Source organism: Ranitomeya variabilis, chromosome 2 (genome assembly GCF_051348905.1).
Source record: "Ranitomeya variabilis isolate aRanVar5 chromosome 2, aRanVar5.hap1, whole genome shotgun sequence".
NCBI lineage: Eukaryota > Metazoa > Chordata > Amphibia > Anura > Dendrobatidae > Ranitomeya > Ranitomeya variabilis.
In genome coordinates this window covers 1028103017-1028118014 of record NC_135233.1, presented here as the reverse complement: position 1 = coordinate 1028118014, position 14998 = coordinate 1028103017, and the positions used below count along the sequence as shown (strand labels likewise).

The following is a 14998-nucleotide window of genomic DNA, read 5'->3' as shown; positions in this document are numbered from 1 at the left end:
TCATAAGCATCAAGAAAAAAAGGCTAGACTGGACTTTGCTAAAAAACATCTAAAAAAGCCAGCACAGTTCTGGAAGAACATTCTTTGGACAGATGAAACCAAGATCAACCTCTACCAGAATGATGGAAAGAGAAAAGTATGGTGAAGGCGTGGTACAGCTCATGATCCAAAGCATACCACATCATCTGTAAAACATGGTGGAGGCAGTGTGATGGCTTGGGCATGCATGGCTGCCAGTGGCACTGGGTCACTAGTGTTCATGGATGATGTGACACAAGACAGAAGCAGCCGAATTAATTCTGAGGTATTCAGAGCCATACTGTGTGCTCAGATCCAGCCAAATGCAGCCAAACTGATTGGTCGTCGTTTCATACTACAGATGGACAATGACCCAAAACATAAAGCCAAAGCAACCCAGGAGTTTAATAAAGCAAAGAAGTGGAATATTCTTGAATGGCCAAGTCAGTCACCGGATCTCAACCCAATTGAGCATGCATTTCACTTGTTAAAGACTAAACTTCAGACAGAAAGGCCCACAAACAAATAGCAACTGAAAACCACCGCAGTGAAGGCCTGGCAGAGCATCAAAAAGGAGGAAACACAGCGTCTGGTGATGTCCATGAGTTCAAGACTTCAGGCAGTCATTGCCAACAAAGGATTTTCAACCAAGTACTAAAAATGAACATTTTATTTAAAATTATTGAATCTGTCCAATTACTTTTGGTCCCTTTAAAAACAGGGTGGCACATGCTAAGGAGCTGAAACTCCTAAACCCTTCATCCAATTTTAATGTGGATACCCTCAAATGAAAGCTGAAAGTCTGAACTTCAACTGCATCTGAATTGTTTTGTTCAAAATTCATTGTGGTAATGTCTATAACCAAAATTAGAAAAATGTTGTCTCTGTCCAAATATATATATGGACCTAACTGTATAAATCAAAAACTGGGAACCAAAACTTTTCTCAATGTGTGTAACTCTTTGTGGATTTGCAAATTACTAACCTGGTTTATTATGTAACCAACTCAAGTGTCCATAGTGTCTTTCTGCTGGGAACCCCACCAGTGAACAACAAAAGTCTGTGAGGGAACCTAATAACAACTATTCCATTTTCTTGCAGCGCCTCTTTATCGAAAACAGGGAAAATTAACCATTGCATGGTTCCCATTTAATTCATTGGACTATCTGTGTAATCCAATAACTTATGGGTCCTTCCGAGTTAGTTCTGCTTAGACAAGCGTTTTCTTGGGTCGTGTGCGCAATAGACCACATATGGACCACGTGTATTTAATGTACTAATGCACTTGTGTGGAAAATGCTGCAGCATTGTGTATGCTATAGAAAGCAGCTCCTAGACCTGTCGGAAACACGGATGAACACATGGAGATCCTCCCACCTGCATTTTGCAGACCTGACTGGCCGTTTTTTTTTTTTTTTTTATTTATATGGCTGCTCAAACCCAGTCTTAAAGTTCGTATTTGCAAGCCCTCTTCTCTCATAACGTACGCTTTCTTACTTTTTTCTTTTCCAGCTGAAGATATTTTATGAAGAACACTTGCATCTGGACGACGAGATCCGCTACATCCTGGAAGGAAGCGGATACTTTGATGTGCGGGATAAACAGGAACGATGGATTAGGATCTCCATGGAAAAAGGAGACCTGATAACACTTCCAGCCGGCATCTACCACCGCTTCACACTGGATGAGAATGTGTGTAGTACTGCACTATCGATTGGGTCAATAATGCCTAGAGGGAACTGTAACTTCATGGTTGGGGTTGGGAACTGCACATAGTGAAATATGAAGGTCATCGGGGTCTTCTTCGGGGCTCTTTTCACCTGCCTTACTTCCAGGGACGATAGGATGAATGGTAGAGATGCATGACATGAGCAGAGTGCCTTCACACAAAGGCCATGGCATGATTATTCACAATAGTTGGGTCATTACTCCTCTACTAACTTCTTTGCTTCTTTCCAGAACTACGTGAAAGCAATGAGATTGTTTGTTGGAGAACCAGTGTGGACCCCATATAACCGGCCTGCCGATGACTTTGACGCTCGCACCAAATATCTTACATTTTTGGCTCAGACGGTGTAAAACACTAGGTATAATAAAAAGATATTTTAATATAATTATACAACCCCTGGCAAAAATTATGGAATCACCGGCCTTGGAGGATGTTCATTCAGTTGTTTAATTTTGTAGAAAAAAGCAGATCACAGACATGGCACAAAACTAAAGTCATTTCAAATGGTAACTTTCTGGCTTTAAGAAACACTAAAAGAAATCAAGAACAAAAAAATGTGGTAGTGAGTAATGGTTACTTTTTTTAACCAAGCATAGGGGAAAAATAATGGAATCACTCAATTCTAAGGAAAAAATTATGGAATCACCATGTAAATTTTCATACCCAAAACTAACACCTGCATCAAATTAGATCTGCTTGTTAGTCTGCATCTAAAAAGGAGTGATCACACCTTGGAGAGCTGTTGCACCAAGTGGACTGACATGAATCATGGCTCCAACATGAGAGATGTCAATTGAAACAAAGGAGAGGATTATCAAACTCTTAAGAGGGTAAATCATCACGCAATGTTGCAAAAGATGTTGGTTGTTTACAGTCAGCTGTGTCTAAAATCTGGACCAAATATAAACAGCATGGGAAGAGGTTGTTAAACGCAAACATACTGGTAGACCAAGGAAGACTTCAAAGCGTCAAGACCAGAAACTTAAAGCAATATGTCTCCAAAACAGGAAATGCACAAGAAAACAAATGAGGAATGAATGGGTGGAAACTGGAGTCAACGTCTGTGACCGAACTGTAAGAAACCGCCTAAAGGAAATGGGATTTACATACAGAAATACTAAATGAAAGCCATCATTAACACTTAGACAGAAAAAAACAAGGTTACAATGGGCTAAGGAAAAGCAATCGTGGACTGTGGATGACTGGATGAAAGTCATATTCAGTGATGAATCACGAATCTACATTGGGCAAGGTGATGATGCTAGAACTTTTGTTTGGCGCCGTTCCAATGAGATTTATAAAGATGACTGCCTGCAGAGAACATGCAAATTTCCACAGTCATTGATGATATGGGGCTGCATGTCAGGTAAAGGCACTGGGGAGATGGCTGTCATTTCATCTTCAATAAATGCACAAGTTTATGTTGATATTTTGGACACTTTTCTTTTCCCATCAATTGAAAGCATGTTTGGGGATGATGAAATCGTTTTTCAAGATGATAATGCATCCTGCGATAGAGCAAAAACTGAATACATTCCTTGAAAAAAGACACAAGGTCAATGTCATGGCCTGCAAATAGTCCGGATCTCAATCCAATTGAAAATCTTTGGTGGAAGTTGAAGAAAATGGTCGATGACAAGGCTCCAACCTGCAAAGCTAATCTGGCAACAGCTAACAGAGAAGTTGGAGCAGACTGATGAAGAGTCCTGTGTGACACTCATTAAGTATATGCCTCAGAGACTGCAAGCTGTTATAAAAGCCAGAGGTGGTGCAACAAAATGCTAGTGATGTTTTGGAGGTTAAAAAAGTAATCATTACTGACTACCACATTTTTTGTTCTTGATTTCTTTTAGTGTTTCTTAAAGCCAGAATTTTGCCATTTGAAATGACTTTAGTTTTGTGCCATGTCTGTGATCTGCTTTTTTCTACAAAATTAAACAACTGAATGAACATTCTCCAAGGCCGGTGATTACATAATTTTTGCCAGGGGGTGTATGTACTGTCTGTAAAATAGGGTCAAACATGTATGTGAACCTTTCACAGTACCAGGCTATAAGGGCTGTATGTATAATATTTCCTTGTATTACTTTAGAGGACATGTAATTCTAACAACTTGCTGACTGTCCAATGTCTCAAACGTTGGTTTGTTCTATATAGGACTTTATAAGGACATCTAAAAAGTGTATTTAGATGTTGAAATGCCATCATTTAATGCTCTTGTTAGGGCTCAATGTACAAAATCATTAAAAAAAAGAGAAAGCGGACAAATATAAACAACATTTTATATTTAGATATTTGTAGAGGAGAGTAACTTCCAAATCATGAGGTCACATCTACAGATATCTGCCAGCTCATGTGTGTGAGCAGCTGTTATCAGACACCTGTTTTACCTTAAGGGGGTATTTCCATCTCCAACATCTTATATAACTATATAATAGGTGTAGCAGTAATAATAGCAAATACCTCAAATTAGAATAGTATAGTTCTTCTGAATGTCGCTTACCTCATGTGCAGGGCATTGTAGTTGCTTAGGTATCCATGGTTACGACCACTCATTGATAGTTGCTAGTGGTCGTAACCATGGATACCTAAGGTACTGCAATGCCCTGCACATGTGGTAAGTGACATAGGTTATTGGGAGAACAATACTACATATGTTGCTTACCCCATGTGCAGGGCATTGCAGTAGCTTAGGTATTCATGGTTACGACCACTAGTAACTATCAATAAGATTGGTCGTAACCATGGATACCTAAGCTACTACAATACCCTGCACATAAGGTAATTGACATTCAGAAGACCTATACTACAATTCTAATTATTTTCAAATATTATTACACCTATTACATATTGGGATAGGATCTTGGAGATGGGAATACCCCATTAATGACTAGGATAGGCTGTGATGGCTGCCGTGCACACAAGCCTGCAGTTATTTGTAGACATGAGGGGGGCTGGATTACCCTTTAAAAGTGAATAGGGATGAACTACAATACTGCAGACAACCCAATGAATAGTTTCTAGGTAGACGCTGATACTGTACAACCTATTTTCCAGGACTGGCTGATCTGGGACCCCGGGGGCCTGTTGGATATTTCCATATTTCGCAAGATGGGATCATACATGCAGAAAACATCCTGTCGATTGCCAAGATGTACGGAGAAGTGTTGGGCACATCCCAGTGGGCTGTGCATTCTGTATACTGGGTCCTCGCCAATCTCAAATGTGATTCTGTAATAACAATATCGTGTAAAAATGATAGAAATCGCAGTAATGCTGATCGCTATGTGGCTGCTCTTATAGAGACACTACCATGTAAGAAAGCGATCAGGAAAGGCTGCCGCTGCCGTAGGATGCGGACATCACTCTACAGTCGGGGCTGCGGTAATGATAAATCCTCACTTTCCTGTTCGTCTTTGCTGAAATCAATATCCATTCCCTGACACTGCACAAGTATCGGACCGGGCAACTAATCCTCCTGCTGTGAAATGCTAAAAAACAATGATTATAATAAAGGTTTAGTGTTTGAGACCCGGTCCTGTTCCTCCATTTATAGGTGCGAATTTGTATAATGTGGAAATATAGAATAAATTCTCAGGTTTGCTATTTTTTTTTTTTTTTTAACCAGAATGTTCCCCATCATCAGGTGTCATAGCTGGAAATGGTGTTTGGTTCATTATTGCCCGAGTGCCCTTTATTGAGGTTTTCCTTGCGGTCGCCTGATGATAGGGATCTGGTCTTATTTTTATCTATAAATACTGTGCCAGCTTTTAAAGCCATTTGTAAAAACATCCATGAATGTTATATTTGTTTTTGGCCAGAGTGATGTGATTTGCTTACATTTCAAACGTGTTTTTTTTTTTGGCACATATGGGCAAAAATAGCTGCTAAAACACCATAGAGCTATGTTCACACGTTGCGTTTTTGCTGTGTTTTTTTTCTGCAATCAAAACCTGCCCTCATGGTAGTAAAGAAGCTGCTTACAAGAAGCAGGTGTTGCTAAGTTCTTGATGTCTCTTCTGCATGCAGATAAAGTTTAGTGCCCCCCCCCCCCCCAAAAAAAAAAAAAAAAAAAAAAAATCATGATGCAACTTCCTTAAGGTTTTTGCTGTGTTTTTGAACTTAATCATTCCTTTCTATGGGTGAACAAAAAGATGAAAGAACTGACATGTTGCAGTTTGCAGAAACGCAGTTTTCCAAATCAGTCAGGAAAAAAAAAAGTGCGTGCGTGAGATTTCTGAAATCTCATAACTTTTGCTGGTGCTGTAAACAAAGCTTGAAATTTGCATAAAAAAGCAGCAAAAAACCACAGCATTAACATATTGTTTTATAAGTCATAGGGCTCCTTCCTACTTGCGATGAAATCGGACAAATGCAATCCGATAAAAAAAAATCTGATTGCATTCAGACCAATGTTACTCTATGGTTGTGTGTTCATCTGCATTTTTTTTTCTGGATCGGATCACGATTGGACTGGAAAAAAATCTCAGCATGCTGTGATTGTAATTGGAAATCGGATCGCATCCTGCAATAGTCAATGGGTGCGAGAAAAAAAATCGCACAGCACTCGGACTATGTGAGTGCTGTGTGATTTTTACACACTGATCTCCTTGGAAAAGCCGAAAATTCATGTGCGGTGTACAGTAAAATCACAGTGACAGGTTAAAATAGAATAGATATATACACATAGAATAGATGAATATAAAGATGTCAGTGACACACACACATGTATGTACAGTTATGCTCAAAAGTTTACATACCCCGGCATAAATTTTTCTTTCTTGGCCTTTTTTCAGAGAAAATTAATGTTCACACCAAAACTTTTTCTCCACTCATGGTTAGTGGTGGAGTGAAGCCATTTATTGTCAAACTACTGTGTTTTCTCTTTATAAATCATAATGAAAGAATTCTTTATTTGAAAGAATGACACACACCTTTAATAAATCTTGATTAAACCATACTTACGACCTCGCCCATTCCCCCAACGCCATTGTCTTCTGCAAAAGAGTTTAAAAAAACGGTAATTAGACCTACCGGTAATTGTATTTCCAGGAATCCATCCTGACAGCACCATGGAGGACGTCCTTGTTATCCACAGTGGGACAGGAAACCACGAGAGTATAAAAGGACCCTCACCCTTCAGTGATTTTCCAAAGTAACACCTCTGGATAGAGGCAAAAAAGAATTTTATTTGAACATAACAACCATTATACAAATGTTACTTCACATAAGTATGCCGTGTATTTGAAATAGGGAGGGAACTAACAGTGCTGTCAGGATGGATTCCTGGAAATACAATTACCAGTAGGTCTAATTACCGTTTTCCAGGTCACCACCTGACAGCACCATGGAGAAGTACCAAAGAAGACTTTTTGGTCTTAGGGCGGGACTACTGCATGAAGCACCTTTCTACCGAAGGCTAGCTGAGACGACACTACGTCTAGTTTGTAATGCTTAGAAAAGGTACTGAGATTAGACCAGGATGCAGCCCTGCAGATCTGATCTGCCGAAGCCCCCCCTTTCTCTGCCCACGAGGCGGCTAGCGCCCTGGATGAATGAGCTTTTAGGTTGCCTGGGGGACTCTTTCCCCGTGCCTCATATGCTAGGCTAATAGTGGACCTAATCCATCTCGCAATGGTAGATTTTGAAGCTTTTTTCCCCTTATTAGGGCCTCTAGAGAGAACAAATAGATTAGTATCCCGTCTCCAGGTCCTAGTTGCCTCCAAGTACTTTAGTACTGTCTCCCTAACATCCAAGTTATGATAAAATGTTTCTTTCTGGTTTTTGGGAAACTGACAAAACGATGGAAGCACTACCTCCTGATTCATATTGGAATCCGAGACCACCTTAGGAAGGAAGCCTGGGTCAAGTCTTAAGACTAGCCTATCATCAAATATTTTCAGATAGGGATTTTGAATAGACAGGGCCTGGAGTTCTCCTAGTCTCTTGGCTGAAGTAATGGCCACTAGAAACGCAGTTTTGAGGGAGAGATTAGAGATGTCTATATCCTCAGCTAAGTCAAAAGGATTTTTGCACAATTCATTAAGGATCAGGTTAAGATCCCAAGGTGGGATGGTTTTCCTGATTAAGGGCCTTATCCTTAAAACTGCCCTGGAAAAATGAGCAATCCAGGGGAGGGAGGCTAGGGAAGAATCATAAAATACGCTGAGGGCTGCCACCTGAACTATGCGTACTCGGTTTAAGACCTTTCTTAAACCCTTGCTGCAAAAAAATCAAGGATTTTGGGAATGTTAGGGTGATCAAGATCAACCATCGTATCTCCACAAAAACTACAGAATTTCTTCCAAATTTTTAAATAAATTGCAGAAGTTACTGGCTTCCTACTTGCTTGGAGAATAGAGATGACCTCTTCCGATAGACCCTTCGCTTTCAAGATCTGGCGCTCAGGATCCAAGCCGCTAATTGGAGGCTGTCTGGGTCCTGATGAAGATTCGGGCCCTGGAGGAGTAGATCTCTTCTTTTCGGAAGGAGAAAAGGTTCCTCTACTGCCAACTTTCTTAGTAAGGGGAACCAGCTCCTCTTGGGCCAGAACGGAACCACTAGGATGATCTGAGCTTTGTCCTCATATATTTTCCTGAGGATTCTTGGGATTACTGCAAGAGGAGGGAAAGCATATAAGAGACCCGTGCTCCATGATTGGGAAAGTGCATCTACTCCCGCCGGTCTTTCCCAAGGGTTCAGTGAATAAAAGGTTCTGACCTTTGCGTTCCCTCTGACGGCGAATAAGTCCACCTCCGGTGTTCCCCAGCTCTGGCACAGCTCGCTGAAAACTTCGCTGTTTAGCTCCCACTCTGTAGCTGACAGCTTTTTTCTGCTCAGAAAATCCGCCACCTGGTTCTTCGAACCTTCCAGATGCACCACTGAAATTGAGAGAACCGATCTCTCCACCCAACTGAAGATTCGATCCGCTAGGTGTTGTAATCTTAGATGCCTTGGACCCCCCTGATGCCGCAGGAAGGCTACCGTCGTCGTGTTGTCCGAAAGAATCTTCAGGTGTTTGTTCTTTAACAGATCCTGAGCTAAATAGAGGACCTTCCAGACCGCGTGTAGCTCTCTGTGATTCGAGGAATTCATGCTTTCCTCTGAATCCCACTGTCCATGATAGTATCTTCCGAGGACTTGACCACCCCATCCTTGTTGGCTTGCGTCTGTGGTCACCTTGACAGCTGGAGACTGGATCCACGGAACGCCGACCTGGAGATTTCCGGGGACAGTCCACCAGCGCAGGGATCGTCTAACCTGATGGGATAGACGGAACTCCTTGTCCAGAGATGTCTGTCTTTTGTCCCAGGAAGCGAGGACTGCTCTCTTTAACTGACGGGAATGCGACTGGCTCCAGCTGACACAAGGAATGCAGGCCGTCATCAACCCCAGAATCTTCATTGCGTCCCTGATGGACACTCGGCTTCTTGAAAAATGGCAGATTCTTATTATTATATCGGTCCGCTTTTCGTCTGGAAGAAAAGATTTTCTGACATTTGAGTCTAGGATAACTCCTAGAAATGTTATTCTTGGTTTGGGTGTCAGGTCTGACTTTGACCAATTCACCACCCAACCTAATTTCTGCAGAGTGGAGATCACCAATTGACAGTCGATCTTGAGCTGCCCTATAGAGTCCGCCACCAATAGGAAATCGTCTAAATAGGGTACTACCGTGATATCTCGATTTCTCAGATAAGCCACTATTTCTACGTCAATTTTTGTAAAGACCCTGGGCGCTGTTGCCAACCCAAAGGGGAGGCAGCAAAACTGGTAATAGTAGATTCTTCCTTCTTTCTCTACCGCAAATCTGAGATATTTTTGGTGATCTATGCAGATTGGATAACATGCACTCTTTAGATCTAACGTGCACATTAGCACGTCCTTTCCTAAGAGGGGAATTGTAGAGCGAATGGATTCCATTTTGAACCTCTTGTACTCTAGCCACTTGTTTAGGGGTTTGAGGTTTATTATGGTTCTGGATTCCCCAGAGGGCTTTTTTTTTTATAGAGAAGAGGCCTGAATAATGACCTCTTCCTATCTCCCCTTGAGGAACTGGGGATATTGCTGCCATTCGCAGCAGATCCTGGATGTCCAACCATATAGGGGCGACAGAAGAGAGAAGGACGTTGGACACAAAAAACCTTTCCGGGGGAAGAGAGCTGAACTCTATTTTGTACCCCCGCGATATAACCTGGAGAACCCAAGGACTTCTGGTAATCTTCCTCCATTCTATCCAAAAGTTCAACAGTCGCCCTCCTATTCTGATGGCGTCCTTTCTTTCGGAATTCTGTTCTGGAGGTCAAGGGACCTGAATCCCTATTTTTGTTCCTATTTTCTCCCCCTTTTTGATAGCTCCATCTCCCTTGCTTTCCATTACCCCTGTAGTCTGATCTCTGACTATAATAGGGTCTGCGAAAGGGCTGGTACTTCCTACATTTTTCTTCTGGAAACCCCTTCTTTTCATCTGAAGCTTTTTCCAGGATATCATCAAGAATAGATCCAAAGACCCTTCCTCCTAAGAAAGGGATGGAGCACAGCTTATTTTTAGAATGGACATCACCTGACCAGTTTTTCAACCAAATGGCTCACCTGGCTGCATTTGATAAAGACTGGCCTCTAGCTGTAAATCTAACCGACTCTGCAGTAGCATCTGCTACAAAACCGGTTGCTAGCTTTAGTAGAGGAATTGCCTTAATAATGGTCTCTCTAGGTGTTCTAGCTGACAATTGATCTTTCAAGTCATCAACCCACAAATGCATAGCACGCGCCACGGAGGTTGCCGCTATATTTGTGTGGATTACCGTGGCTGAGCTCTCTCAGGCTCTTTTTAAGAGTCCATCCGCCTTGCGATCCATCGGCTCATTTAAATTAGAGGAGTCCTCTAATGGAATGGCGGTTCTCTTAGAAACTTTCGCAAGAGGCATGTCAATTTTTGGGATATCCTCCCAGTCCTTGACTTCTTCATGATCAAAAGGGAGGCAGAGTCTAAAGTCTTTAGGAATTGACAACCTCCTTTCTGCTTCTTCCCATTCTTCTAGAATCATAGAACGAATATGGGCATTAACAGGAAAGAATTTTGAGGTCTGAGAACGCAGCCCCCCAAACATCTCATCTTGAACTGACAGAGTAGATGCGGGTTCTTCAATCTGCATAGTCTGTCTATTTGCTAAGAGCTCCTCTATATCATTAGATGAGAATAGATATTTCTTCCCCCTCTGGGGGATCTCTGCTTAACTCCTCGTCTCCCAGATCTGATTCAAAAAGAGCTGTCCTCAGACGACATCCGATTTTCTCTGTCTTTTCTTGGATCTCTGCGGATCCTGGGGGTCAGACTGTATGGACTGGGGAAATGTTAGGCCAGATATTGAGGCCTGCACCTCCTCTCTGATAATGGTTCTCATATTTGTCATCAGAGAGAGGCCTGTTCTCCAAACGATACGACTGGTGCATGACTCGCATAGGGACTTCTGCCAGGAGTCCTTCAGTTTTATGGCACAAATAGGACATTTCCTGCACTTCCCCGATCTCTTAGCCGCAGACGCCTATAATATATAATACACATAGAGGTAAAATTTGTATGGGCTATACTGAGTGAAGTCTGTGAGGCAGCAGGACTCTGCCTGGGACTCACATGCGTCGGGTCCTCCTGCAAAGTCTTGGGTTTTGGATTATCCTCCATGTTGCTGGATAAGTCCCCACAGTCCCACATACCTTTTTATATTGTTGCCGCCATGTTCCGGACCTCCATCGCTCCGGGAACAGAAGGACATGCAGACGCTGGCCCATGCTGCCGGCCACGACCCGGAAGTGACGAGCGCGACAGTCGCGAACCGGAAGTGACTCACGAAGGAGCGCGATCCAGAAGCAAGCACGCGCCGAGCTCCAGGACTGCAGCCATGCCGATTCCAGCCCTCCACGATGACCTGCGGCATCACCCCCCGAAACCGCTTGCCAAGGATCCTACCCAGCAGAGGCGCCACTCTTAGCAGGTACATCAGGGTCTTGCGTCCAGGGTCGAGAGCCCCCCCCCCAGGGGGAAGCGACCCTTAAACCGGGAGCAACGCTACACCGGTTAAAGCTGAGGGACCCTATAGCTCGGTTGTCAGCTCAGCAGTCTTCTAGTGGGAAGGAAGAGGCCGGGCCACACTCTCTGCACGGAACAGACGGATGACTCTCGTTCCTATCCACAGTGGGACAGGAAAAACACTGAAGGGTGGAAGGGGGAGGGTCCTTTTAAACTCGTGGTTTCCTGTCCCACTGTGGATAAGAAGGACGTCCTCCATGGTGCTGTCAGGTGGTGACCTGGAAAAAAACAATATTCCTCACCTTTCCGCAGAGATGATAATCCCATGTCCCATGATGGGTCTAGCTCTGCTACATCTAGATGGCAGGTTGCATGATGTGACCATACAGCCTGTCATCCAGCAGACACTGAGCAGCATGCGCTCAGTGTCTCCCTGTGAACTCCTATTCCCTGTCTGAGGGCACCACAAGTGTGAGAAAGTTCTCCAGTTTGCGGTGCCATCAGACAGATCCTGGGAGTTCACAGCCAATGAACTCACTTCACCTATATCTATCTAATATAAATATATAATATGTTTTGAGGAATAGTTCCTTTGAAAACGATGAGTAAATGACAGAATTGCTGTATGTAAAAGCTCATGTTAAAATTGCATTGCAGTCGGATGCAAATCAGATGCTAGGTGTGAAAAATCTGATTCTACTTGCATGAAAAACACCTGACACTCGCACTACTATATTTTATTAGACTCTTAATCCACCTGAAGACCCTCGTTCTGTAAAAAAGGAAAAAAAAAAAAAAATCAACAATATCTCATACCTTCCGTCGCTCAGGTCAAGTCCCACGAAGTAAATCCATCTGAAGTGGTTAAATCATTTTACACCCAGTAGCTTTGCTAATGCAATTGTGCTCCTGTGTGTAAAACCCCGGGGAATGAATGAATGAAATTCAGGGGATTGTCCTGTAGTTACCTTGAGTTGCGGTGAGGTGCCCTCTGCTGGATGTGCTCATATGAACTCGAGCATGGGAACTTTTCCCCGGCTCCAGTTCATGAGGACATCCAGCAGAGGGCGCATCACCGCAACTCAAGGTAATTACAGGTCACCCTGCTTTCCATTCATTCCCCGGGTTTTTACAGGCAGGGGCGGCTGTATTAACAGGCTTCTGCTTGTAAAATTAGTTAACCCTTTCAGATGGATTTACAACGTGGGACTGTTGTGAATTCCGCTCCCAATGGTGACAAAGACGGCCGAATATGCCCCTTCTCCAAAGACTCCTTGACATAACTCCGCATGGCGGCATGCTCTGGCACAGACAAATTGAAAAGTCGGCCCTTAGGGAACTTACAGCCAGGAATCAAGTTAATAGCACAATCACAGTCCCTATGTGGAGAAAGGGAACTGGACTTGGGCTCATCAAATACATCCTGGAAATCCGACAAAAACTCAGGGACTTCAGAAGAGGGGGAAGAGGAAATTGACATCAAAGGAACGTCACTATGTACCCCTTGACAACCCCAACTAGTCACAGACATAGATTTCCAATCCAGCACCGGATTATGTTCCTGTAACCATGGAAAACCCAGTACAACAACATCATGCAAGTTATGCAACACCAGAAAACGGCAATCTTCCTGATGTGCTGGAGCCATGCACATGGTCAGCTGAGTCCAATACTGAGGTTTATTCTTGGCCAACGGTGTAGCATCAATGCCCCTCAAAGGAATAGGACTCTGCAAAGGCTGCAAGGAAAAACCACAGTGCCTGGCGAATTCCAAGTCCATCAAGTTCAGGGCAGCGCCTGAATCCACAAATGCCATGACAGAAAAGGACGATAATGAGCAAATCAGGGTCACAGATAAGAGAAATTTAGGCTGTACAGTACTGATGGTAACAGACCTAGCTACCCTCTTAGTACGCTTAGGGCAATCAGAAATAACATGAGCAGAATCACCACAGTAAAAACACAGCCTATTCTGACGTCTGAATCCCTGCTGTTCAGCTCTAGTCAAAATCCTATCACATTGCATAGGCTCAGGACTCCGCTCAGAGGACACTGCCATATGGTGCACAACTTTGCGCTCGCGCAGGCGCCGATCAATCTGAATGGCTAGAGACATAGATTCGCTCAAACCAGCAGGCGTGGGGAACCCCACCATAACATCTTTAAGGGCTTCAGAAAGACCCTTTCTGAAAATTGCTGCCAGAGCATCCTCATTCCATTTAGTGAGCACAGACCATTTTCTAAATTTCTGGCAGTATAATTCTGCCGCTTCCTGACCCTGACACAGGGCCAACAAGATTCTCTCTGCATGATCCACAGAATTAGGTTCGTCATACAATAATCCGAGCGCTAGAAAAAATGCGTCTACATTAAGCAATGCCGGATCTCCTGATTCAAGGGAGAATGCCCAGTCCTGAGGGTCACCACGCAGCAGAGAGATGACAATTTTAACCTGCTGAATGGGATCACCAGAGGAACGGGGTTTCAAAGCAAAAAACAATTTGCAGTTATTTTTAAAGTTCAAAAACTTGGATCTATCCCCAAAAAACACATCAGGAGTAGGAATTTTAGGCTCTAAAGCCGGAGTCTGGACAACATAATCTTGGATACTCTGTACTCTTGCAGCAAGTTGATCCACATGAGAAAACAAACCCTGAATATCCATGCCAGCGCCAAAATCCTGAACCACCCAGAGATTAAGAGGAAAAAAAAGAACAAACAGACTGCACAAAAAAAAATGGCTCAGAATTTTTTTTCCTTCTTTTGAGATGCATTTAATTCATTTTTGGCCAGTTGTACTGTTATGACCTGGTGGTTTAGGAGCAACATGGGACGTGCTCTGGAGGAGGTAGTACCTGTACTGACCGCAATTCCTGAGCTTAACACACACACTAGAAGGAGCCGTGGGATGTTCCTGTCACTCCCTAGACACCTCGTCACAGCCGGAGGATTAACAACCCCTAAAGATAGAAACAGAAAAGCTATCTTGCCTCAGAGAAAATCCCCAAAGGTTAGACAGCCCCCACAAATATTGACTGTGAGTGGAGAGGGAAATGATATACGCAGAATGAAACCAGGATGTAGCAAAGGAGGCCAATCTCGCTAGATAGATAGAACAGGACAGAATACTGTGCGGTCAGTATTAAAAACTAGAAAAATCCACCACAGAGTTTACAAAAATCTCCACACCTGACTAAAGGTGTGGAGGGTAAATCTGCTTCCCA

At 43.2% G+C, this 14998-nt stretch overlaps 1 protein-coding gene across 1 annotated transcript in view; it reads left to right on the top strand.

The window, feature by feature from the left end:
- Positions 1–5278, top strand: part of ADI1 (acireductone dioxygenase 1) — a 42603-nt gene extending 37325 nt beyond the window's left edge. Inside the window, exons 3-5 of the mRNA XM_077291376.1 lie at positions 1531–1710; positions 1978–2105; positions 4805–5278. Of these exons, the coding sequence (XP_077147491.1) occupies positions 1531–1710; positions 1978–2097 (300 nt within the window). The 3' untranslated portion in view covers positions 2098–2105; positions 4805–5278. The remainder of the gene's footprint in view (positions 1–1530; positions 1711–1977; positions 2106–4804) is intronic.
- The last annotated feature ends 9720 nt before the right edge of the window (positions 5279–14998 follow it).